This window comes from Petaurus breviceps, unplaced genomic scaffold (assembly GCF_028583685.1).
Source record: "Petaurus breviceps papuanus isolate PSGF00001 unplaced genomic scaffold, PetGlider_PUasm1.0 77, whole genome shotgun sequence".
Taxonomy (NCBI): Eukaryota; Metazoa; Chordata; class Mammalia; order Diprotodontia; family Petauridae; genus Petaurus; species Petaurus breviceps.
In genome coordinates this window covers 7,628,646-7,656,387 of record NW_027186492.1, presented here as the reverse complement: position 1 = coordinate 7,656,387, position 27,742 = coordinate 7,628,646, and the positions used below count along the sequence as shown (strand labels likewise).

General features: G+C 36.4%; 1 protein-coding gene across 2 annotated transcripts in view; it reads right to left on the bottom strand.

Moving 5' to 3' along the window:
- Nucleotides 1-27,742, bottom strand: part of GOLM2 (golgi membrane protein 2) — a 99,870-nt gene that overhangs the window by 20,011 nt on the left and 52,117 nt on the right. For both annotated transcript variants that reach the window (XM_069105925.1, XM_069105926.1), the window contains exons 7-8: nt 9,395-9,493; nt 6,741-6,917 (exon numbers count right to left, since the gene is read on the bottom strand). In XM_069105925.1, coding sequence (XP_068962026.1) covers nt 6,741-6,917; nt 9,395-9,493 — 276 coding nt within the window. The remainder of the gene's footprint in view (nt 1-6,740; nt 6,918-9,394; nt 9,494-27,742) is intronic.

The following is a 27,742-nucleotide window of genomic DNA, read 5'->3' as shown; positions in this document are numbered from 1 at the left end:
AAATTCACTCACTTTTCACCTTTTATACCCCTCGTGCAACACCCCCCCCCCCCCCAAGCTAGTGGATGTTTTTAGCCTTTAACCCACCTACTTCATTGGTCTTCAGCTGTGCTGGACTTTGGCCATTAGCTACAGTCTGCCAAATTAACACTTCTCTTACCTCTATCAATCCTTCAGTGTCTCCAAACTGTTCAACTTTCCCCCTCTCCCCGATTTCAGCCTAATCCTTGATTACTCTGGCCTCTTCATTCTAGTGTCAATGTTTGTGAGAAAGTTCTACCAACAGGTAAGCTCTAGTTTACTGGATGTCAATGGTATTCAATTACTGTAATAGTAATGGCATTTAAAGATTCCCCTGTATTGGCTTGGTTTTTTGTTTGATTGTGTTAAAAACCAGAGCTTGTTAATCCCACTTGTGGAATGGACTTGTTGACGTGAAAAGAGAGTAGTGAACTGGGAGGAGCTGGTGACAGTAGATTTGGAGAGACACAAGAGAGAGGCAGAAGAACTTTTTGGAAGCAGCACCTTTGGAGGCAGAGAGAGACTGAGAGGATTGCTGAGGGCCACTTTGAATTGCCCAGGACTTTGAGAGCTGCTGAGGACTGGGGAGACATGGCTGTTTTGCTGGTATTTGTCTGTCTGTTTTGATGTTGTTTTGCCAGATTTGTCCACTGGTGAAAGACAGTCCTGTTGTTGCAGAAGTTCTGGAATCTGACTGTTGGTTAAGAGCTCCTGAGACTGTTCTGCAGACAGAGAGTGAATACTGTCCACTGGTGAAGGACAGTGCTGTTGTTGCAGAATTCTTGGAATGTTGCTGTTGGTTCCAAAGCCCTGAAGAAGGATTCTTGTTGTATGTTTACAGAAATCCTGGAAGAGGGTTTTGCTAATGTTTCCAGGGGTCCTAGGACTGTTCTGCAGACAGAGAATGAATTGATGAAGAGACTGGCAATGTATCTTGTGGCCTTGCTAAGCTTTGTCTCCCCAGGAACAAAGATTGATGAGAACTTGCCTTGTGTCAAGATGAAGAAAAGACCTCCATTTGGGTATTAAGTGCTGTGCTTAAACTTGTTGTAACTCTGGGGTAGATTCAATTGTGATCCAGGGGTGGGGAACTTTTGACCTTTTTGTGTTCTATGATTGAACAAATGAATGTACTTTACTTATGATTGGAAACTAATCTCCATTTGAGAAGAGGGGCTTTGTGATGGACTAAATGAAGGTACAGCCTAGGGATGGAGTAGTATTTAGAACAGGGACTTTGTAATTGATTGAATGAATGTAAGATCCTGGGGTGGGGTAGTACTTGGAGATTATTTAATCACACTTAGTAAATGCTGTATTTTGAATGATGTCATATTTTGATCTTCTCTGTTCTTAATTTGTCACTGAATAAAATGGAGAGCACCTATGCTGGTATTTTGGACCTTGGGAAGTTGCCTTTGCTTGGCATTACATTACAATTACCCAGGTCACCTCATATTTGCTCCAAATATCCTTTCTCTTCACTTAGAATTAGAAATTTAAAGCTGGAAATAGCCTTAGAAATCGTCTAGTCTGTGTGTGTGTGTGTGTGTGTGTGTGTGTGTGTGTGTGTGTGTGTTGTGGACCTCTTTGGTAGGAGGGTGAAGCCTACCTTTAAAAAATTTTTTTTTAAATTTTTAATTTTTTGGAGTGGGGAAGGCAAGGCAATTGGGGTTAAGTGACTTGCCCAAGGTGACACAGGTAGTATCAAATGTCTGAGAGTGGATTTTAACTCAGATCCTCCTGACCCCAGGGCTGGTGCTCTATTCAATGCACCACCTAGCTGCCCCTACACCTATTTACAGAAATGTTTGTTGCCCACATTCATAACTGAAGTAAGTGCTAAATTTCAGTTAGAGGTTAGTAAAAATAAAGATGTAATGTTTTTTCTCCCTAATCTAGATTCACATCTACCTATGATTCACCTTTGGGGAGGCAGTCTATGGATCTTAGATTAAGAACTCCTGATCTAATCAAACCTTTTCATTTTGCAAATGAGGTGCCTGAGGTTCTGAAAGGTTAAGTGATATGCCTACAGTTACACAGATAGTAAAGTGGCAGATCAGACACTCAAATCCAGGCCTTATGAATCTTAATCCAGCATTCTTCCTCTTAAAGTAAAGCTGTCAAGAGATAGGGAATATCTTCCTTTTACATAAATTTAGCCTAAAGAGAATATAGTTTCCAAATCTTGAGCACCTGTTTTTATGTTATTTTTCATATAACAAATGATTTAAAAATATTTATTGAATCCTTCAGTGGAAATTTTATGTACTTTTCCTGGCCACCCCTCCCAAATCTAGCCCTCTAACAGGATAAAGTCCTCTTATTGCAAAAATCCTTCATCTTTCAAAAACAAACCAGGCTTTATATTTTATTATTTTAAAATCTGAAGAAGCAAACAACATTCTCAACAACATATTCTTTGGGGAAGGTTTCTAATTGTAGGCTTGAATGAAAATTGGGCAAAACAACATTTTGCCCCCAGGGAAAATGCCAGAAATGAGAACTTAAGGTAACAAGTTAAGAATTTATTTCTTGATTTGGAAATGATATAACAATAAAATTTTTCATATTGCATTTCCATAAAATGAAAGTACTTGTTTATTCTGAGCAAATCTCTTTATTTCTTTAGGAAGTCATAATCAATTACCCTAAAATGTACTTGGACATTTAAAAGTGTGTGTGTGTATGTGTGTGTGTGTTGCCTACACTCATAATGGAAGGGAATGCTAAATTTCAGTTAGAAGTTAGTGAAAATGAAGACATAATTTTTCCTCTCCACTCTAAGATTTTAACATTCAGTTAGAAAATAGCAAAAGATGATGCATTTAGAACCCAGCTATATGGCATTTTAGAACTATAGTAGGACTTCATATCTGGATTGATTGGGACCAGACATTAACTGCATATTTGTTGAATCTGTCAAGCGTCTATCAATTCCTTGGTATACCCCAAAACATAGATCACTAGCTACCTGTAACTCATAGCCTTAGAGTGGTCTGAGGCTCACAGGCTGTTAAGTAACTTGCCTATAGTCAGATCAGCAGAGAAATCTGAACCAAGATCTTCTTGGATTCCAAATCCTACACTTTATCCACTACACCATGTTATCAGAAAAACTTCAACATTGATGAACAAATCAGATAAATAAGGCCTCTATCTATTATCTGTTTTTAAAATTCAAAGGGGAAATCAGAAAAGGATCTGGTAAGTGTATCCTCAATTAGCTTAGGACACAGAGACCTGAGACCATTAATAAAATTGGAACTAGGTGATGCTGCTTGAATGAAAGCAACTACTTATTAAAATGATAGATGGATATACCACCAGACATTCAATGTGGTGGTCTCACAAAGCAAATAATGAAAGGAACCCATGAGATTCATGACTGAAAACCAATGGGTTTGGGAGGCAGGGAAGGAGGAGGTTACACAGGGAGAGGTTTGAATGTCAATGGGCATAAGGTAAAGAAAAAAACCCAAAGAATTCAGCATCATGGAGAAGGGAAGAAAAAAACCTCTTCCCTCCTCAGGAACCCTTTACCATCTAGTTAAGATTTAACTATAGATAATACTTTGGTCTTTAAAAACATAAAGGAAATCTATTTTCCACAGTTGGGGCAAATATAACCCATATCCCCAGAGGTACAGAACAGTGAACAAGTACCAAACCCCTACAGTAACATGTGGAACAGGGGAGAGAATAGATTAACACTGGGGCATGGAATTTTCAAAGCCTAATTTTCCTTCCTCCACGCCCCTTTTCTTTAGACTACAGGAGAAGTAAGATCATAAAAGGAAGAATGATACTGAACTTGCAGATAAATAAGTTTAAAAATTATAAGTTAAAAAAAATCTAAAAATGTTTTGTTTCTGTTCTCTTTTCCTTTGTGTTTACCTTGCCTTGGTGTTTCCTTTTGTGAGTACTAAGGCTGGGTGAGTTTTGGCTCTAGGGATCAGCAAAGAACTGATGTTTAACTATTGTGAAATAAGGTAGGATCAGAGCAAGTTTAAGTGGCATATGCCTCTATTATTATAAAGTAATAATAAATTAACACAAATTCATAACTATTTAAGTCTGAGTAAGATTTTAGTATATGCAAATTTTTAGTGCTTTTCTATGGACATAACTAAATTATTAATACAATTTTCTTGCTCCTTAAGTCTATAAAAATAAAGGCTTCTGCTCTTAAGTTATTTTATGAGAAATTTTTTTCACATATAAAACAAGATCTAAATGAAGTCAATTGACCAGTCCTTTAGCTTATAAAAATATTCTTTAGCTTCTCACAAGACTTAAAATATTTTAAAATCATAACATAGTATTAAGAATCAATAGATAAAACTGTTTATCTGAAATATTTAAAATTAAATGTAGCTTATGCTTTTCAGTAACACCAGTCAAAGATGATAATTTAAAAATATTTGTATGTGTTATCTCTTCAAAAAGAGACAAAAAAGAAAAATAATGTTCATGGTTAAACAAATACATAACAAAGGCAACTCCCTAAGAACCTAATTTGGCAGAGAAGGTGCTAACCTACTTTAGAAGAAGAAATGTCCTTACCACAGAGTTCCCTATACCAGTGAAATCAGAGGTCCAATTCCTAACCCCTGGTTTACTAAAAAACAAAACCATAAATCAATACAAAGACAGCAACAGGTTTTATTAAAAAGGATATATTTACAGAAAATAATAAAAAGAAACAAAATGAAATATTGTATTTTCTTATCCAGTTACTATTTATCTACCTAGAGGGTGACTATATTTTCTATTTAGGCAAACATAAAGATTTAAGGAAATGCTCTACTATATAGTAACTAATTATTTTTGTGTATAATTACTAAATACAATACTGAGAAAAGGCAAAGTAGGCAACCATAAATATCTGGGGGTGAGAAAGAAAAGGATCAAATAAGGGATTTTTTTTTTCTTTTTGGATTGGGGAAGGCAGGGCAATTAGGGTTAAGTGATTTGCCCAAGGTCACACAAGTGGTAAGCGTGTCAAGTGTCTGAGGCTGGATTTGAACTCGGGTCCTTCTGACTCCAGGGCCAGTGCTCTATTCACTATGCCACCTAGCAGCCCCAGGGATATTTTTTAATATTACTTTTTATAAATTCACATATTTATAAGGACAAAATTCTGCTCTACAAAATATATTAGGTATTTATTTTGGCATATCAAGTCATAAGTTGTAAGTGTGAAGATTCATGAGGAGCTCAGAAATGCTCTGTCCTAGCTCTGATGAATATATGTGCTTTTCACATAATATTTTGTAAAAAAAAAACCAGCATCTATATTTTTAAGATAGCAAGGACAGAAATCTGTTGAAAAGCAAAGAAAATTATAATAATTGCACAACATAAGGATTTGAAATCTAGAAAATAATTATCACTAAAACAACAAATTCATAAAGGCTAACACTCCATTTTATATTAAAATCCCAAGGATTTAAGTCAAGTCAACAAACATTTATCAAGTGCTTACTATGGGCAGGCACGGCAGCTAGGTGAATAGTTAGGCCTGGAGTCAGAAAGACTCATCTTCCTGAGTTCATATCTAGCCTCAGACACTTAGTAGCTGTGTGACCCCAGGCAAGTCACTTAACCCTGTTTACCTCAGTTCCTCATCTGTGAAATGATCTAGAGAAGGAAATGGCAAATCACTCCAGTATCTTTGCCAAGGAAACCCCAAAATGAGGTCACAAGGAGTCAGACATCACGGAAGTGCTGAACAACAAATTGGCAGGCATTGTGCTAAGTGCTGGGGATACAAACTAAGGCAAAAACAAGTCCTTGCCCTCAAAGAGCTTACATTCTAATAGAGAAGAAAACATACAAACACAACTATGTACATACAAGACATATCTAGGGTAAATTAAAGGTAATTTTAGAGGGAAGTCACTAATATTGGAAAGAACTAGGAAAGACTTCTTGCAAAAAATAGTATTTGAGCCAAGTTGAAGAAAAACATAAAACTCTATTTTCAAAGAATTCTTTAATTTTTTTACCTTTTCAAATAGGTACAAAAATTCACCAGTTCACCAAAATTTGGCCCTCTTTGACCTCAAGACACAGTTAAAATAATTAAAAGCAATATGAAAAAACTCATCTGAAATATGCAACAGTACACTAGACTCTACTAACATTTCATCTTTTTCTGTTAAGTTTCACCATCTTTTCAGTTAATGCTACATGGTCTGAATATAGGTAGAGCTTTTTTTCTCAAATCTAACCTGAATAAAACTTAAGAGCAGCCTGCATTTGATTTTTTTTCCAGTGCATACCTACATTTTTTTCTTTTCAAAGATATCTCATTGTAGGGGCATAGACTGTATTTGAAATAATATGATAAAGAGCTGGAAAGAACCTCAGTTACCATTTAATCTACCTTCCTTATTTTACAGGTAAGAAAAGTCAGGGTCAGAGATGTTAAGTCACTTGTCCAAGGCCACACAGTGGCAGAGCAGGGATTTGAACCCCAGCCCTCAGATTCTAAATCCAATTAAAAAAAAAAAGTAGTCCATGCTGCCTCTACATTGGAAGAGGCTGTGTCCAAAGTGGAATACATTGCTCAGAGGAAGATCTTATTGTGGATATTAAAATGCTATTTGCTTAAGATAACAATGAAGGCTAAAGCTTCAAATTTGTGAAGATATTAATTAATAAAAAATGCCCTTAAGAATGATAAATGATCGTAACAAATTGATTCTTACTTTGTTGCATCTTATGGAAGTCACCAACTCTATCCTTTGAAGCCTGCTTTAATATGTCTGTTTGAATTTTGTGTTCATTTTCATTCTCCAAGTTTGGGCCAGGAATTAAACGCTGTAGAGGATTGGGAGGGATCTGCTTCAATGTGTCAGGGTTTCCATTGTGGCTAACATGCAAATCTGTAGAATAAAAACATCAAGTTAATTTTTTATTTTGAAAAAGTCTCCCATTTCACATCATCTAAATGATTCAGAAGAACTAAGAAAACTTAAGACCTCTTGAAGTTGGGCACTAATGTGACTCTCCCTCCTGGCCCTGTTCCTAGTTTCTGAACTTCATAGCCATACTTTTTGCTTCATCCTGGAACTTACTTGAAAGCCTGTATCCCTGTGGCCTCTTGGTCCTGAAATATCCAACTGCCTCTATGGTCTTTTCAACCTGGAATATCTGTTTGTAAAACTTATATCCTTGTCCCATAAATGAGTTATTACTGGCCTTCATCCCCCTCCAGGCCATCCTCATAACTATTTCCTATCCCCTACAACCGCCCCCTTCAGCTATTCAGCTCCCTTTTGTATGTTGTCTTCCCCCGTCAGAATGTAAGCTCTCTGAAGGCAAAGACTGTCCTTCTTTTTCCTTATATTTATATCCTCAGTACTTAGCACAGAGCATAGCACATAGTAAGGGCAAATAAATCCTTATTTCCTTCCTTCCTTTTTATCATTTCACTATTTCTTGAATTATCCCTAGCTACAAATATGCTTTCAGATATTCATTATTGGCATGCTGTTCATTACCAAGTGTACATCTATAGTACTGATTACCAAAATTCTCTCTAAAACCAAAAGATTAACATGGTAGAGTTACCTTTTCCTCTAAAAAACTGTCTTCAACTGTTGGCAATACCAACATTCAATTTTTAATTTACTCATTGCTGGCCACCCTTACGTGAGACATGACTTGGCCATGAAATTGAACAATCATAACTGATGTACAAAAGATGGTTTATTGCATTTTAGACCCATACTCTGAGATGCTAATAGTACACAATAAGAACAAACACTTGTGTGTGTATGATACGAGTATGGTATCTCATATGGTCATTCTGACTTTCTAAGTGGTTTCAAATAGATGATAATATTGTATATAGAACAAATATGTGAAGTTCTTTCCAATAAAGTCTTTTGAAACGAGATGAAATGGTGTTCATCAGTAATCAGGCAAGGCTGAAAAAGTCCATTCATTAGTCGCTTCCTAATGTCCTCATTCTTGGTAATTATCAGGGAGCAAAGATACTTTAGTACAGGGTTTCCTAACCTTTCTTTGTGTCATGGACTGCTCTGGCAGTCTAGTGAAGCCTTGGTTGTTACCTATACTCATAATTGAAAGAAATTAAAAATTTCAGTTAGAGGCCAATTAAAACAAAGATATAATCTTTTTTTCCATCCAAATTCTGGGATTTCATGAAATCTAAGGAGAATATCTAGCTCAAGTTAAGTATTCACAGAAAAGATGTATAATAGAAATAGGAAGAATGAATAAAGAGGTCATTAATTTTTTAAAAACAATTTTAAGAGAGACTGTTAAGTTTTTGGTGTTCTGTGGGCAAAAAGCGGGGGTGCACAAAGTATTTTATGAATCTATGACCATAAAAATCTTTTGTACTTTGTTAGTATATAGTAATAGACATGATACTATGCTAGGTTTTATTTTTAAAATTACTTTAAATTAAAACACTATAATTCTTTGACTCATCAGTGATCATACCTTTCTTTGTTTCTTCAGATCCAGGGCCTTTCAGCTAAGGTGTCAGTAATGAGCAAAAGTATGTGCCACACAATCTGATGAAGTGGTACAGTAAGCAGATGGTCTTTCAAAACTGAATTTGATATGCTGAATAAATATTCAGTCTTCTGATTTTCTTTCTTCCTAATTTTTTTGCCTTTTTTTTGGGAGGGGCAATTGGAGTTAAGTGACTTGCCCAAGGTCACACGTCTAGTAAGTGTTAAGTGTCTGAGACCGGATTTGAACTCAGGTCTTCCTGACTCCAGGGATGGTGCTCTATTCACTTCGCCACCTAGCTGCTCCTTCTGATTTTCAAAACAAGCAATGACACTCTTATAAGTAAAATCCACTTTAAAATAACCCAAGTGAATATGGATATTTCCTCATGTCTTCATTCTTATTTAAAATAGTGGTTCTCAATGAGTACAGAAGACAAGTTTTGCACACCCCCCCCCAAACCTATTGTAAATGTATTACTATTTAGTCTAGTCAGGATGAATTTATTATTCAAGTAATTTTAACCCAATTTTCAGATTGGGTTATCAGATTATTATTATCAGATTATGCTTTAAAATATAAAATAATATTTACATTAATTGAAAAGGTAACATATGTCCAGTGCTAAAAATCAGAGAAATATATGTCCTTTATTTAAGAGAACAGCTAAATATCCATGCCTTTAAGCTCTCATGCCATTAGTCAATATGCATTTAAAAATCCTAACAGAAGATGGGAAAATGTAAATGCTACCTGATAGTGTGCCTTAAAAAACTGTCTACATTCACTAGTTCTCAAAAAAAAAACAACCCAACAACCTGGTTTCATTATAGTTTCAAAACTAGTCATGAAATATAAGAGTAAAAGTTAATACCTGGTGCCATATTTGGGGGATGAGGCTCTCCAGTTGGAGAATGTACATTTTCTTGATGGCTTTCATGCTGAGAAATTGAAATAAGGGGCTTCTTTAAAGCTAAAGAAAACAAAAAGACAAAAACTTGATTTTTGTCAAACAACCAAATATGTATCTACTGCAGAAGCATTATGTTGTCAGCAGTATGCTACAAGGCTTGTTCTCATTTAAAAAAAATTTTGAAATCTGATACATTTATTTTGATATAATAGGTACTTCCCAACATAACACTGAAACATCACATGCTCCCCCCCCCCCCCGTACCTTTCCCTAAATAATCAAATCAACTATTTAATTCTGACAACACTATACAGTATTGTTAGTACTATAGTACTACACTAATTATTTACTGAGTTTTTGTTATTTCACATAATTGTTTTTTGTTTTTTGGAAGGCAATTGGCATTAAATGACTTGCCCAAGGTCACACAGCTAGTTTTTGTGTTAAATATCTGAGGCCAAATTTGAACTCAGGTCCTCCTGACTCCAGGGCCAGTGCTCTATTCACTGCACCACCTAGCTGCTGGACATAATTGTTTTAATGTTGGCTCCTCTATTAAACAGTAAGCTCCCTGCGAACAGGAATTGTTTATTTTTTACCTTCCTTAGTATTCTCAATTGCTTTGTGAAGTGCCTGGAACCTGGTAGGTAGGTAATAGTGAGCCTCCCTATTGGTCAGTCAGTCACTTACTAGTGCCTGACACAGTGTTCAAGGAGTCCTGCTCTACTCTGTTCTGGTCACATCACACCTGGGATATTATATCTCGATATAACTTGGAAAATATTCAAAGAAAGGTACCCAGGATAGTGAAATACCTCAGGTTCATACGTAGAAGAATCAGTTGAAGGAAGTAGGGATATTTAACCTGAAAAAACAGCTCCACAACTTCTTCTGCATCCAACCCCTTCTCTCTACTCAGATATTGTATTACCTTAGTTCAGGTCTCCATCACCTTACACCTAGTTTACTGCAACACTCAAATTGGGCTCCTGTGTCAATTTTCACATTACTCCAGTTCATCCTACATAATGCAGCCAAAGTGATTTTCCTTAAATATAGATCTGACCACATGATTTACCCCCAGGGGCTCCCTACTGCAAAGATAGGATAAAATAATGATAGAATATCATTTGGTTTTAAAAGCCCCACATAGACTGTATCTCTAGACTCACTGAATGTCATTCCCTAGGCACCCTGTGATCCAGGGACACTTTTCTTTCCTCTTTTGTTCCTCACACAATGACATTCCATCTTCCATCTTTATGCTTTTGCACTGACTGCCCAGGGCCTCATTTGCCACACTAGGAATTCAGTCCCTCCTCACCTCTGCCTCAAAAAATCCCCTCTTCAAAATGTTGCTCAAGCACCAACTTAGATAGGAAACTTTGCCCCTTATCTATTTCCCAGGTCAGTTATTTTTACATAAGATAGCTTACATTTTTTTCCATTTTTCAGACTTTTGACTTTGTTTTAATATTTCGGGTTATCTCATGGAGTTATTAGCTTCTACTTGGTTCATTCTAATTTTCAGGGAGTTGGTTGCTTAGACAAGGTTTTGTACTTCTTTTACAGCACTGTTAATTCTCTTTCCAATTGTTCCTTCCATAATTCTCATTTCTTTTCCAGTTTTTGCCTCTAACACTCATTTTAATTGTAAAAACTTTTTTTTTTTTTTAGCTCTTGCTTCACCTCTTCCAAGAATTATAGCTGAATTCATGGTTAATCTGTGTGTGGATAGGTGTATGTGTATGTTTGAGGCTTTGCTTATAGATGTTTTGTAGTTATTCTTTTCTGCTGAGTTTATCTCTTGAGTGTCTCTGTCACAATAACAGCTTTTTATGGTGAAGATTCAGTTTTTGTTTACTCTTCTTCTAGCCTGCTTCCTGACTTTGGCCTTTTTTTATGCTAGGTCTGGGCTCCGCACATGGCTGGAGGAAATGTATGGGCTGGTCCTTTTGCTGAATCCTTGGGGTACTAAGAATCAAAACTATTTCAGGATGTCAGCAACAGCTCAGTTCAAGGATATGAAAGCTTTCAGTGCTCTCAAAGTGTCTGACACAAGGAAAAGTTGCATTTCTGTTTACCTGGCATGAACTTTGCTAATTCCTGACTTGGGTTTGGGTCTGAGCAACATGCTTGTGTCCTTGTCCTTCATTTTGAGTTTCAGCAGACTGATATTAGATTTAACCACTGTCTGGGAAGCTCTGTTCATTCAGAGTGACAGAACTGCAGGATGCCCTTTGTCTGGAATTCCTACTCTGTTGCAGGCTTCAGAACAGGCCAGAGGCTGAAATTGAGATGCTGCTCTACTCCTTCAGTTGAAGCCACACAAATGCTGCTTGCTTGTGAACTTGTTCCTTTCTCAGTACACAGCTGTGGGCATACAACTATTCCTCACTCTAGAATGCCACTCCTGGGTAAGGGTCCTTCTCAATTAGGCCTAGACCCTATGACCAGGAACTGAGATGTGAACAACAAAGTGGTCAGTTTGCACAAGTTTAGCTCCCTTTCCATTCTTCTTGCCCTCATGCACAGCTCCTTTCTGGGCTGGAATGCTCTGTGGGGCCTTTCCTGACCAGACCCCATTCCCAGTGTCCACGGACCTCTATCTCTCTCCTTATGCTGAACAGGGCTGGAAAAATGACCCAGTATTCTTTTTTTTTTCCCCTGGATTTCCTGATCAGGACTTGGTCTGGTGTATTTTCTTGACGTCTGGAAGAATTGTGGGGTTGACTTAGGTTGTACTGCTACTGTATCATCTTGTCTCCACCATCCTATATATAATTGTAAATGTACCTGTCTTCCTCATTAGAATGTAAGATCTTTACTTGTGAGTAGGTATTATTTCATTCATTGTACTTCTGTCCCCAACATTTAGCACGGGTATTGATTGTTGTCTTATCAACCACAGTAGCTAGCCCAACACCAGGTTAGCCCAAAAAAAGAAATGTAACTTAATCTGACATTATGTGTACTGTTTCATGCCTGGAGCCCCCCATTCTGAAATGGAGGGAGGAAACTGGATTCTCATATCTCTTCTTTTTTTTTTTCCCAATGGAAACATTAAAAAGGCTGCATTGACATCCACTTTGCTATTGCACCCTAAAGATAATGGGATCTTTTCATATGACCTGCAGCTAACATGTCCTATATGTGTTGTTTCCTCCATTAGGATGTGAACTTCTAGGGGGCAGCTAGGTGGCACTATGGCCCTGGAGTCAGGAGAACCTGAGTTCAAATCTGACCTCAGACACTGGCTACTTACTAGCTGTATGACCCTGGGAAAATCACTTAACCCTGATCGCCTCACACATAAACAAAAATAAATGAATAAAAGAATGGGAACTCCTTGAGAGCAGACACTCATTTTTTTAGCACAGTGCTTTGTACATAGTAGGTGCTTAATAAATGCTTTTTCATTCATTCATTGTTAGGAGCAAAGTTTAGACATCATAATTTCTTAGCATTCACTAAATTTTTTAAACAGACTTGCATGCACTGTAATAGGATTGCTTACAAAATTATTAAGTATAAAAAGCATCATTTGATAATAGAAACATAACCTGGAGCTAATGATATGTTCAAAATGATGTTTAGTTAATAATAGGCAAAGTACTTTTGGGTTGTTCCACTTGTGGATAACATGCAGAAGAGAGTTAGCAATATGTCTGAAGAGGTTTTCACTACATCGATTGAAAAATTAAGATCTTCCTATTTTTAGGATAAGTGGATGAAGCTTCAGATAAAGTTTAGCATTTGTTAACTTGTGAATGCTTGATATTAAGAATGATGTTAGGGGAGATTTCTTCCTTTGAAAACCTTCTGATGCAATGTCACCATGATGACAGAGAGATTTACAATATAACCAACAGATTTTAAAGATTAAAGTGATATCATTAGGGAGAAATGCAATGGATTTTTCACTGAAGGAGGTCAGTTGATATCAGGGCAATCTAGCAATCAACAAGCATTTATTAAGTAACTAATATTTGCAAAGCACTATGTTAGGTGCTAGTGGAACAAGCATAAATGAAAGAGTTCCTGCTCTTATGGAGTCTACATTCTACTGGTGGACAAAGCATACACATACATACACACACACCCCCCTACACATGTACGCAATGCACATATGTGTATATATACATAATAAATATAAAGTTGTTTAAGGAGGCTGGCTTGCAGATTATGGGATATAGAATAGGGCTAGAAAGGTAGGTAAGGGATAGGTTGTAAAGGGCTTTCAAAACAAAACAAAGGAGTTTATGTTTTATTCTAGAGGTCATAGGGAGGTATTAGAGTTTACTGAGTACGGGGAGTGCCAAGTTCAGACATATGGTTAAGAAAAATCACTTTAGGCAAGTATATGGAAGATGAATTCAAAGTAGGGAGAAACTTGAGGCAGGGAGACCAATAAAAAGGCCACTACAACAATTCAGGAAAGAGGATAAAGGCTTGAGCCAAGGTGGTGGTTTTATGAGTAATGAGAAAAGGACAGATGTGACAAATATGAAACAAGTAGAATGCAGGTCTATAAGCAGTAGTTTAAAATGTGGGCACACATTGTGGACATATTGCATGCTTCACATACAATCACTTGTATTAATAAGGAGCTTCATACAGGTTTTTACATTGTTATAAGATAAATCAACTTTGTAAAAAAAAAACAGTTTATGTTTTTTTAAAAAGGAAGCCTCTTTGCAAAATTGCATGATCATATAGGGAAAGAGCAGTGGGCACTTCCAAGTTATAGTACATCAGGCTAGATTTCTCATGCCAAAAAAACTTCAAAGGATTTTTGAGTTCAAAAAGAAATTGCCATTTTTCTAAGTGATAATAATAAAGAGAAGCAAATTTATTTTGTAACCAAAATTTCCTGGGGTGTCTAGGTGGTGGTGAATAGGGCACCGGCCCTGAAATCAGGAGGACCTGAGTTCAAATCTGGCCTCAGACACTTAACAGTTACTAGCCATGTGACCGTGGGCAAGTCACTTAACCCCAATTGCCCTGCCTTCCCTCCTCTAAAAAACAAAACAACAACCAAAAAATCCTCCTGAAAATTATGTAGTTGGTGGATATTTTTTAGAAAATACAGTATTCTAAATAAATTAATGCATGGTTCTCAAGTTTATACTGTTATTCAGAGAGATTAAGCAATTATAATTATAAAATATTTTCAAATTATAAAAATGATTTATACCTCAAATTAAATAGAAGGAAAGATTTTATTATTAATAACTTGATGAATCTAGAATAGCAATAAGGAACATACTTGCCATGAACAAATATGACACTTATGGTTTTACTCTATCTTGGCAAGAATAGTTAACAGACATCTTATGAAAGTATTATGAAAGAAGAATTTGAACCTGAAAACCTCAAAGGTGTTTATTTACAAGTGGATAAAAGTTCTCTGTTTTATCAAACAAAGGGACACACATTTTACTAATGTTCATAATATCTTTAGGTGAAATGACATTTTTCCACTACAGCTGTTCTAATGTCAAAATGACAGTCTCAATGAATAGTTTAAAAAGAACATGAGATCAAGTGACTAGCAATATGGCAGGTTAATTGTTTTCTATAAACACCTTCAAACACAAAAAGATAAAAGTATGAACCAGATGTAGAGTGATTACAGCTAAATATGCAAAATAAGAAGACAAGTAAGGTTAAAAGCCTTATGAATAACTACCAGAGAACTTTAATACATAGAAGTTTCACTTAGCACATCTCCCTTAGCAGCCTCCATGTGGCAGCAAGCACCAGTATTTTGGACCTCAGGTAGGGAATTTCAGGATATGTAAAACTGGTTCTGCCCAACCATCCTCCCCCGACACACACTCCCTATCCTCCAAGTAAACATAGATTTTGCCTAGTCATATGAAGGTAAGGAAGAAAGTGGAGTAGGAATCAAATACATTGAAAATGTACCGATGTAGCAGTTGGGCCAGGCTTGATAGAAACAGGGTTAGAAAGCTAACAGGTCCAGTTTGTTTCCTCCCTAGGTTACTCAGAGCAAGGACACAGGCAACCACCACCTCTCTCAATGAGAGAAGGTATGAAGGCAACCCTGTAACCCAATGTTAGAAATCTGTGCACTAGTAAACCAAATGGGACAGACCAGAGAGTGTAAGAATGGAGAATATAAGAGACTGAAAGACCAAAGATATCAAGAGGAAAGGCCAGAATAAAAGCCCAGAATAAACTTTGAAAAATCCACAGAAAGAATCCTGAAAAAAAAAAAGCAAGAATGAATAAAATTGCAAAGAGAAATCAAAGTGTACTTAGCAAATATAAGAGCCTGATGAAAGAATCCTGTGGGGTCACCCAATATCATGAAAAAACAAGTAACTTTGGAATAATTTACAAAAGAAATAAAATTCATAAAACAAGAAATTAGGAATAAATTTTAGTCACTGCCATATTGTTAGTCACTTGATCTCATGTTCTTTTTAAACTATTCATTGAGATTGTCATTTTGACATTAGAACAGCTGTAGTGGAAAAATGTCATTTCACCTAAAGATATTATGAACATTAGCAAAATGTGTGTCCCTTTGTTTGATAAGTTAGACTAGTCAAGTTAGAACTTTTAATGCTGAAAATGGAACTCTTAGAGCAGAATTTAAATACACAATTAGCAGAGCAGAAAAAAAAACGAATCCTTTTGAGTCTTTTTTAGAAAGAGAAGATGCTATGAGAGAGAGAACAACAGATTTAAAATACAGAAATACTTAAGTGGAGGAAAATTTGGCAGAAAAGAAAAACAAAAGGTAACAATGATAAAACATATGAATTCAAAGATAACTTAAAGGTCATGAGACTCCCTGAAGAACAACATGACAAATAAAAAAAATGAATATCATATCTCAGCAAACAATACAAGAACGCTGTCCAGAACTCCTAAATACAAATAACATAGAACCAATTGAGAAAATCCACATTTCCACCAGGAAAGCTATACGCTACAAACTTCACAAGGCCTAGTATTTAAATTTAATAATTTCAATGAAAACAACTTTTATAAGTAGTCAAGAGAAAGACTTTCCTATATGAAGGAAAATAAATTTGAACACCACAGGACTATTCTGCATTTGTGAAAAATTGCAGCAAGAAATAGTACAGTATATTCTGAAAAGCAATGGAGTTTAAGTTGCAACCCCAAACAATGTACCCTGAAAATCTCAGTTTAATCATCAACGAAAAAAAGATACATATAAAAGAGAGGCATGAGGCTTTATTGCACATTGCTGCCCCCTCCCCCCCCAATCTATCCATGAGCAGAAAATTAGTCTGGCAAATACACCAAAGTACAAGAAAGTAAACGTATTTACTCATTCTCTGACATAGAATTATACAAACACTAGTGACAGAGATGAGAGAAAGAAATTAATATGAATACTGATAGGGTATGTGACTTTGACCTAAGTCTATAAGAGGATGATAAAAGCTTGTAATCTATTCAGATGTTAGCCAGTAAGACTAAACACTTGTAAGCAGAAAAACCTACTAATGGTTATAGCTACTCAAAAAATAATGGTGATATTTACAGATGGTTTCTGAGGCATCTCTGTGAACTAACATCCTTTCAACCCTGGAGTTCCAAACACACAAAAAAGAGAACAGAACCATCTATAGCCCTAATCTTCTCCCTTACCCCACCATCCTCAGGTGATATACTAGTTCAATATACCATTTTTGGCCCATGTATGATTATGTGCCAAGAAATATGACATTACCACAGTATCACAGATATACAGGTAAAATGAACTTAGAGGTCATCTAGTCTAACTCATTCATTCTACAGAAAAAGAAATTGAGGCTTAGAGCAGTAAAGTGATTTGGCTAAAATCACACAGGTAGTAAATGGCAGAGTCAATAATCAAACCCAGGTGCTTAAGGCTAAAAATGGTGTTCTCTTTTCACTGCACCATGCTGCCTCCTTCAAAGTCTGAATTGCATAACAAACATGCCATTAGATATTTGTATATTTTTCTCATTATCATTATACATATATTTTTATATATAAATATATATATATTTGATATATATATATATCAAATGTCATTATATTATGACATTTGTCAATATGTCAAAGACCTGTGATTTTAATGGTATGGGAACTGCCTTCCTTGAATGCAGATCACAATATATTATAAATTATGTCTCAGTTACTCAAGGCATGAGATTTTTTTTTTAAAGCAATAGGGGTTAAGCAACTTGCTCAAGATTACACGACCAGTTATTTTTGTGTGGGTGCTGAGTATCTGAGGCCAGAACTGATCCCAGGTCTCCTGACGCTAGGGCCGGTGCTCTTACTCACTGCGTCATCTGGCTGCCCTGGCATAAGATTTTTAAAAAATATTTTATGTTATATATTGTTTTCAGACCTGTGATTTTACTTATGTAGGGAGTTTCCCAATGAAGCAACTCCCTCTACCAATGCAGACTATCAATTTCCTTCACAATTTGCTGTCTTAGAGAGTTGCCTAGGTACTAAGAAGTTATATGACTTGGCAGAATCGCAAATATGTCAGAAATGGACTATGAACCTAGGCTGTAGTGATGTTAACACTGGCTCTCTATCCATTCTACCATACTGCTTCTCTAAATTGTAACAAACCAAGAAGATGGTATTTTAGTACTTTGTAGAGAATGCTAGATGAATACTATTTTCCTCCTTTACAAGTACTCTATTCTTTATAGAAAGAATCTTTTTTTTTTTTTAAAGCAATCAGGGTTAAGTAACTTGCTCAAGGTTACACGGCCAGTTATTTCTGGGTGTGGTGCTAAATATCTGCACCTGGATTTGATCCCCAGGTCATCCTGACACTAGAGCCGGTGCTCTTACTCGCTGAGCCACTTGGCTGCCCCTATAGAAAGAATCTTTACAAGTGATTAACCAAATTATTTCTTTAAAAGCACATTTACCACATTTTCAGCCTCTTGATTCTTCTCGTCCCCCATAAAGAGAAGTATAAATAATATACCTTCCTTCTATAAAACTTGGTTTTTGTGCTAATAAGAACCTATGTTCAATGTCCCCTTTTCAATTATTGTTTTAATCTTTGATTTTATGATCTGCCTTTCCACTCTCTACTTTCTCCCCCTTGGAGATTGCATCTACTCCAATGGCTTCAACTCAATTTAAATTTTTTTAGCTCCCAATAGACTTATTTCAAAATTTTGGCTACAAACACTTCATCTTAAAATCTATGTAGGGCTCTTTTCTAAAGGTCACCACTAGGGGGAGTTTTACTCATGGTATGAATTTCTTTACTTCTCTAGAGCCGGCACTCACACCATAAGAATGGAGTTTCCAAATAAAAAATTGTGCTAACATATATGTGTGTGTGTGTGTGTGTGTGTGTGTATGTATATATATATATAAAACTTCCAAGGATATCTAAAATAGCATCTAAGTGAGTACTCCAGGACTGTTAAGTTTTACTGGAAGCAGTCACAAAATTATACTGAGCCAGAAGATTATAAATTCATGTTCTCTAGCCACAGGTGTGACTTCTGCTTCTAAGCAAACCTTTTATTTAGCTCTTACAAAAAGCCTCTAACAATCTCGACTAACTTTCATACCAAGACCACCAACTAGTCCTTCATCCCATATCCACAGAAGGTAGAGTAGATTGAATGTTGATCCTTGAAGCCAGAAGACCAGCATTCTAATCTTGGCTTCTACTTTGCTATTTATGTGGCTTTGGGCAAGTCACTTCAGAGAGGTGTTATCTTTCTAAAAACAGCTTCTGAAGCTTCTTCCATAGATCCAGATCTATGATCCCACTTCTCTAGTAATTGCATCCCCTTCAATCTTTCCTGCTACTGGCTTCTTTGTTTATTTGTAAACATATTCAGGTTTTCCTAATTTCAAATATCCTTTTTCTCAACTGTTTTACTCTACTTGAGTTACATCATGTCTCTCTCCTCTCTTTGAGTGAGAGCTTTCTTGAAAAAATATTCACTCCTTAATAATCCCTTGCAATCTGGCTTCCATCCATATCATTCTTCTGAAACTGCTTACACTGAAGTTACCTTCTAATTGTCAAATACAATGGCTTTTTTTTCAGTCCACATTCAGTTTTTTTTTTAACTTATTTGTTAGTAGGAATACCTTCTTCTTCATAGGACTATTTCTTTGGCCTTTGATATACTAGATACTCCTGCTTTTCCTGCTACCTCACAAATTATTCCTCTGCTCTCCTTAGTGGTCCTTCTCTCTTTAGCATCCCTTTCCAAAAACTCTATATTGTCTAAGCTATTCCCCCCTCCCACCTGATTGTATCATCCCTATACTTCCATTCTATTCTCTCCCACTAATTCCTCTGCATTCAACTAAATTTATATATTCATATCCCAAACTTGATGTTCAGAGCTCTAGACCTGTATTTCCAGCTGCTACCTGAATGTTCTGCCAACAGCTCAAATCAGTATCTCAAAACCAAAATCACTGTATTTACTTCAAATCTAGATTTCTTCTAGGGGAAAATCTAGTTTTTCCCCATTCCTGTTGATGGTACCACTATTTTGCCAGTTCCCTGTACCACTCAGTATTTCTTAAATAGATTTCTTCTTTCCATTCCCATGCTATCACTTTCTCTAGTCTACACCCTCATTACCACTCACCTTGCCTAGCCTCCCAACCAGCTTCTGTTCTTACAGCCTTCTAATTAGTACATTTTCACATTATTGCCTAATTAATATCCCTAATGAATAGATATAATCAAGTGTCCACAACTGTGCAATGACTTGCTATTGACTATGGAGTACAAACTCCATAGCTTGATATTCAAAACCCTATCTCTGTCTCCTAGCTTCCTTCAAGTCCCAGATAAATTCCTACCGTCTGCAGGAAGCCTTTCCTGATCTTAACGCTAGTTAGTGTCTTCCTTCTGTTGTTTACTTCCAATCTGTCCTTTATATAGCTTGTTTGCTCATAGTTGTTTGCATATCGTCTCCCCCACTAGACTGTAAGCTCCTTGAGAGCAGGGATTGTCGTTTGCCTTTCTTTGTATTCTCAGCACTTAGCACAATGCTTGTCACACACTTTCATAAAACCTACATTAAAATTGACTAATTACTTTTTCTAGAACTTACCCTACACTTTGTGCTTTGCATTTCTTATTTGTTGAGTGTCCTCCCTGTACCTCTCACCTGCATGCATCCCTTTTGAAATCTACCTTCATTATACATTTTAAGTCCTGGCTCACGTGTCAAGTGTTTTCCAAGAAGACTTTGTTTTTCCTTCCAGTTAGAAATTATTTTCCTGAGATCTCACATAGCTTTTTATTATGCCCCTATCATATTCTATTCTGCATTGCATCTGTTCTATAATTATTAGTGACTGAAAATTTATCTTCTAATTTGTAGCAAAGCTAGCTATTTGTGAATAGGTGTTATCTTCCCTATAAGCTACTAGAGGGTAGTAGCTGGCTCCTATTTCGTTTGTGTATCTCTCACCACTATATAGCTGCACTTAATAATAAATGCTTACTGAGTTAACTTGACTTGATGAATTAACATGCTGAACAGAAAAGTAGACTGATTTTAAGGGTCCTATAAAGCCAGAGTGAAAAATTTCAAATCTAAAAAAGAAATTGGAAGCAGAGAAAATAGTAGATTCTGTCAATTATAGGCACATACATGAATTATCCCTCAACTGTCTTAAGGTTGTAGTTTAAAATAGTCCAGATCTATTCTGCCACATCTTTTGTGGGATTGATCCAAATTACAATAGTAAGGTCAACTGGTTGAAGAAATCTTAAACAAAGACTCTCCAATAAACAGTTGAGAAGTGTGCCATGCATACCTAATAATACTAGGAAGATTCTATTTCTAAATTCTGAGATCCCAGGCTTGAACCATGGGGTCATAATTTTTAACCATTTTGGATTCTGAAAATATGCTATACTACCAAGAATCTATATTTTCTGTAGGACTATTAGTTATTATTGTTCATTCCCACTCCAAGAGAGATAGAAGGAATCCAGTTACCAGAAAAGCAAATGGTTTCTGGGCAGTAAATGTGCTTTATAACTCCATAAGACTAATAAGTAGTATTTACACCTAAACTTTCTCTTTCTTCAATATCTGAAGAATCACAAAAGAAAAGAATTCAACTTGGGAACTATAAGAACACAATTACAAAATACTTTTCATACAAATAAAGTCAGATCTAAACAACTGGAAAAATAGTAATTGCTCATAGGTAGGCTGGGAACATATAATAAAGATGACAATTCTATCTAAACTGATTTACTTATTTAGTGCCATGACAATCAAACCACCAAAAATTGTTTTATAGAGCTAGAAAAAAATCATAACAGTCATAAAAAACATAAAGAAAGGTCAAGAATATCATGGGAATTGATGAAAACAAATGTGAAGGAAGGTAGCCTAGTCGTACCAGATCTCAAACTATATTATAAAATTATAATAATCAAAACCATACATTATTGACTAAGATATAAAGTGGTAGATGAGTGAAATAGATTAGATACACAAGACTCAGTAGTAAATAACCATAATAATCTAGTGTTTAATAAACCCAAAGACCCCTGCTTTGGGGCCAAGAACTCATTACTTGACAAAAACTTCTAGGAAAAATAGAAAACTATGGCAGAAACTAGGTATAGATGAATATCTTATATCATATACCAAGATGAGATCAAAATGGGTACATGATTTAAACATTAAAGGTGATAACACAATCAAATTAGGAAAGCAAGGAATAGTTTACCTATCAGGTTTATGAAGAAGGGAAGAACGTATGATCAAACAAGATAGAGAGCATTACCAGATGTAAAATGCACAATTTTGATTATATTAAATTTAAAAGTTTCTGCATGAACAAAGCCAATGCAACCAAGACTGGAAAGGAAAGGGAAAACTGGAAAATATTTTTTATAGCAAGTATCTCTGATAAAGGCTTCATTTCTCAAATATATAGAGGACTGATTTAAATTTACAAGAATACAAGTCATTCCCTAATTGATAAATTGTCAAAGGATATGAATAGGCAATTATCAGACAAAGAAATAAAAAGATATCTATGATCATAAGGAAAAAAATGCTCCAAATCACTATTGATTAGAGAAATGCAAATTAAAACAACTCTGAGATACCATCTCCCATTTATCAGATTAGCTAATGTGACAGAAAAGAAAAATAAATACTGGAGGGGCTGTGGGAAAATTGGGATACTAAGGCACTGTGGGTGGAGTCGTAAACTGGTGGGACTATTCTAGGGAGCAATTTGGAATGTTACCCAGAAGACTATAAAACTATCATGTTTCCCCGATAAGACCTATCCCGAAAATAAGCCTTCCCCTTACTGTGTAAGATTCCTCTAAAATAAGCCCTCCCCCGAAAATAAGCCCTATTGAGATTGCTACTGTAGTGAAGGTGATCCCCTGCCCTACACGCTACATTACGGTACCCTCTGTATGCACCGTCCCCCCCCTTGTGAAACACACGCCGCGCTCCGAGCTGCATCCAATCAGAGCTGCAGCAGTGAGCACGTCATCCTGTTCTTCCCAGTGATTTGCTTGCTGGTGCCATTGAGAGCAGTGCCACGGAGGAGAGCTGAGGCAGGACAACATAAAAACCCGGTATGTAAGTGGGAGTGAGGGGGCATGATGGAGGATAAAAAGGGCATGATGGAGGAAAAAAGAAGAACTCAGGGGGGCATGATGTAGTGAAAAGAAAGACTGATGGTCATAATTTTATTATTCTGTCTGTTTTGACCCCCAGACATGAGTACAAAAAGGAAGAGCTATACTGTTGAGTATAAGAAAGCAATTGTAGAGGAGTCACATGGCAAGAATCTTGCAGTTTTCTGTAAAGAAAAACTTTTGGATCTTCGAATGGTCAGAAAATGGAGAGCAGATTATAACCTCAATCAACAGGTGGATGAGGGAAAAGGGAAAAAGCGCAGGTCTGGATCAGGTCAGCAGCCCTTATATCCTGACTTGGAGATCCTCATTGGTGAATGGATTGCTGACAGGAGAGCAAAGGCCTTGGTTGTGCACAGGGCTGATATTCAAGCATTTGCCCTTTCAATGGCACCAGAGTTTGAAATGGTCTCAGAAGGATTCAAAGAATCACAACACTGGTTGGACGGTTTCCTTCAACGGTATGAACTGTCCCTACCGTAAGAAGATCAACAACACTGTTTAAGCTGGAAGATGCTGAAGTTATTAAACGTGCACTTGCATTCAAGTCCTTATTGATAGGATCGACATTTCCAAGTACCAAACCTGCAATATGATTGCTATGGATGAAACTGCAGTGTTTATGGGACAAGGATCTCAAACAACAATTCATCACAGGGGTGCAATGTCAATCTACATTCCCACCACTGGCTATGAAAGTGCACGGGTCACCTGTGTTTTGGCAATTCGTTTGGATGGAAAGAAAGCCACACCTCTAATCATCAGTAAGGGCAAGAAAGATAAGATTGAAAGTGTATCTGGCATTTACGTTCTTGAAACCGAAAAAGCCTGGTGTACACAAGCCGTTATAAGAAAGTGGGTTGATTTAATGCTGCCACTTGTTATGCGAGGTAACCAAAGAGGTCTGATAGTCTGGGATTCAGCCAGCACTCACCGCGCTAAAGAAATGAAGACTTCCTTGCAGAGAGAAGAATAGATCAAGTAATGATTCTTGCAGGAATGACTGCCTATCTCCAGACCCTTGATATTGCAATAAAGAAGCCATTCAAGGACCATTTGCGCATGGAAGTCAATGACTACATTGAAAATAGAATGCAAAGAAATCAGCGTGGAAACTTTGTGAAGCCCTGTCTGCAAGAAGTTGTGACTTGGGTGAAGAAGTCATGGGATAAAATTACTGACAGCTGTGTCGCCAAGGCACTATGAGCAGGTTACCTGGACAAGACATATTCATTTAAAGAGAGCTATATTGCTGGACATGACAGATTGGGTTCACTTCTTCTGAAGGAAATGGAGGCGCAAGACATCCAGGACGGAATTCAGGGTATGGACACTTATGACAATTTTGTTGAAGAAGATGACATGATCATTATTCAATAAAGGTACATCTTTTTGTTCACATTTACCTGTTTATTAAAATTGCTGTCAATGTTCATTAAAATAAGCCCTCTGGTGTTTTTCTGTCCAAAAAAATTAATAAGACAGTGTCTTATTATCGGGGAAACATGGTATGCACACCCTTTGATCCAGTAATACTACCACTAGGTCTGTATCCCAAAGAGATTAAAAAAGGGGGGGGGATAGAATTTATTTGTTTAAAAATATCTATAGAAGCTCTTTTTGTAGTGGCAAAGAATTGGAAATTGAGGGGATCCTCATCAACTGGGGAGTGGCTGAAGACGTTGTGGTATATGAATGTAATGGAATACTATTGTAGTATAAGAAATGATGAGCAGGCAGACTTCAGAAAAACCAGGAAAGACTTATATGAATTGATGCAGAGTGAAATGAGTGGAACCAGGAGAACCTTATGTGATGACTGACCTTGACAGACTTAGCCTGTCTCAGCAATGCAAGGATCTAAGACAAATCTAAAAGACTAACAATGGAAAATACTATCCACATTCAGAGAAAGAACTCTGGAGTCTGAATATAGATGGATGCATCTATTTGCTCTCCTTTTCTTCTGCTGTTTTGTTTTGTTTCTTTTTTCTCGTGGTTCCTCCCATTAGTTCTAACTCTTCTTTACATCATGATTAATGTGAAAATGTTTAATATGAATGAATAAGTAAAGCCTACATCAGATTACATGCCATCTTGGGGAGGGGGGAGGATAGGATGGGGGAAAAAATTAAAAATTCAAAATCTTATGGAAGTGAATTGTTCAAAACTAAAAACAAATTAATTAATTATTTAAAAAACAGAAAAAGAAAAGAGTGTGACCTGAAAGAGCTTACATTCTGAAATGGGAAGATAACAAATATAAGTGAGTGATGAGAAGAGAGGAGTGTTTTGTTCTGATAAAGTAGAAAAGGTAGTTGCAGGCAGATGGTCAGATGTCTTGGCTGGATTGGATGTGAAAAAAAAGCACAGTCTAATGTCTATAGTCAGTCAACAAAAGGTTTAGGCTAATTGGATTTGTTTGCACACATTAAGTTACCAATAACCTGGGTTATGGACCAAATATAAAAGCTCCAAAGATAAGTGGATTGGCATCCCCTGTGGACCTGGGCCTAGGGAATATACCACTAGTGAAGAAATTAAGTGGTACAGTGGATACAGTGCTAGACCTAGACTCAAGAAGACTCGTGTCTTACTAGCTGGGTGACCCTGGGCAAGTCATTTAACCTATATTTGCCTCAGTTTCCTCAACTGCAAAATGGACATAATAATGGCACTTGCCTCAAAGGGTTGTTGTGAGGATCAAATGAGATAATATTTGTAAAGTGCTTACCACATTGCCCAGCACATTGTAAGCATTAAATAAATGCTTATTCCCTCCATTTCCCTTCTCCAGTAAACACAATTAGCCTGCAGTTTTTAATGGCAAACCTGAAAGGGTTTCATTTAATTAAAAAAATAAACAAAACACTAAACAGGAACAAGGCAAAGAAAACTAGCCAATGGAAAATGCCAATCCATTAATCAGTAAAAACTGAACATCTATAATGTGCTTGGCACTATAACCTCCCTTCTCTTCTCTAATACTGCCACCTCTCTAGTTCTGGCCCTTATCACCTCACACTTGGATGATTGCAATTGCTTGCTTGGTGAGTCTGTCTCAAATCTCTCCCCATTCCAATCCATCCTCCATTCAGCTGCTAAAGTGATTTTCCTAAAGCACAGGTCCAATCATGCCACTTTACCCCTCACCCCTTCCATTATATAAATCCCAGTGGTTTCTTATTCCATCCAGGATTTTTTCACTGGCTGGTGATAACTGTAAATGTCAATCTTACTGGTACCAAATCTGAGAAGCATAGCACTAGGGTAATAAAAAGAATGAATAAAGAGAAAGAATAGGGGGGAAGAAGTAGGGAGACACAGAAGAAAACAGTGACCACCCCATCATATATTTTTATACTCCTGACCCTGCCCTTATAGCAGCAGAGATTAGAAGCAGAAATACATTTGTCGAAAAGCATACCCACAATCACTAGAGTTAAGGAAGAAGAGAAAACTTTAAAAATCATGAGAAAATATCTTTAAAAAACCACTGACGGAGAAGGCTTTACATCAGTTATCACTAAAAAAGGTCTTGTAAACCAAGACATATAGGGAATTTACACAAAGATCCAAGACCAAGAGTCATTTCCCAGTTGGGAAGTCATAAAGGGATCTGAACAGACAGTATTAAAAAGGAGAATTATCAATGACCACATTAAAACATGCTATAAATCAAAGTAAGAAAAATGCCAATTGAAACAACTCTGAGATTTTTCCTCAAATCCAGCAAATGGACAAAGATGACAAAAAAAGCAGAAATAATCAATATTGGAAAGGCTAAGGGAAGACAGAGCTGTGCAGTGATCCAACAGTTCTGGAAAGCAATTTGGATTTATGCAAGAAAAGTGACTAAATTGTTGACTGAATGATTATACTCATAGGCACATGCCTTAAGGAGGATAAAGGCCAGAAAAGAGTTCTATTATATACCAAAATATTCCTGGTGGCAAAGAAATGGAAACAAAGTGAAAGACCATTGACTAGAGAATGACTGAGCAAACTGAGGTATATGAATGTAATGAAATATTGCGCAGTAAGAAATGCTAAATATGAGGGATTTGGATAAACATGAGAAGATGTACGCATAATAAAGTATAAAGTAAAACTAGTAAAACAATATACACAATGAATACAACAGAGTAAATAAAAAAGCCAAAAGGAAGACAAACTCCACTTAACTGCAAAAACTAGAATCTATTGTGAAGAAGAGATAACAAAATATAACCATTACTCCTGGCATAGAGTCAGGTAATTATGGGGGCAGAGTGCTACCTATACTGTCAGACATTGTCACCCTACTGGCTGTTTTTGTTTAACTACTTTTAATTGTTATAAAAGAGAATTCAGTTCTGATATGAGTATGTATATCTATGTACATTTACAGAAATGACATATAAAAATAAAAGTCATCAATAAAATTTATTTTAAAAAACATCATTGCATTTAGGTTCTAAAGTTAATTCATGCAATGTAAATAATGAGTAATCAAAATTACCTTTGAAAACCCCTTAAATTACAAATAAAGTATATCTTTAAACAGTTCTAGTTAGGAAGGGGTTAGTGTTTCTTTAAAAAAAGGCAGTCTATGGGCTCATCTCAGCAATGCAAGGTTATAAGACAAT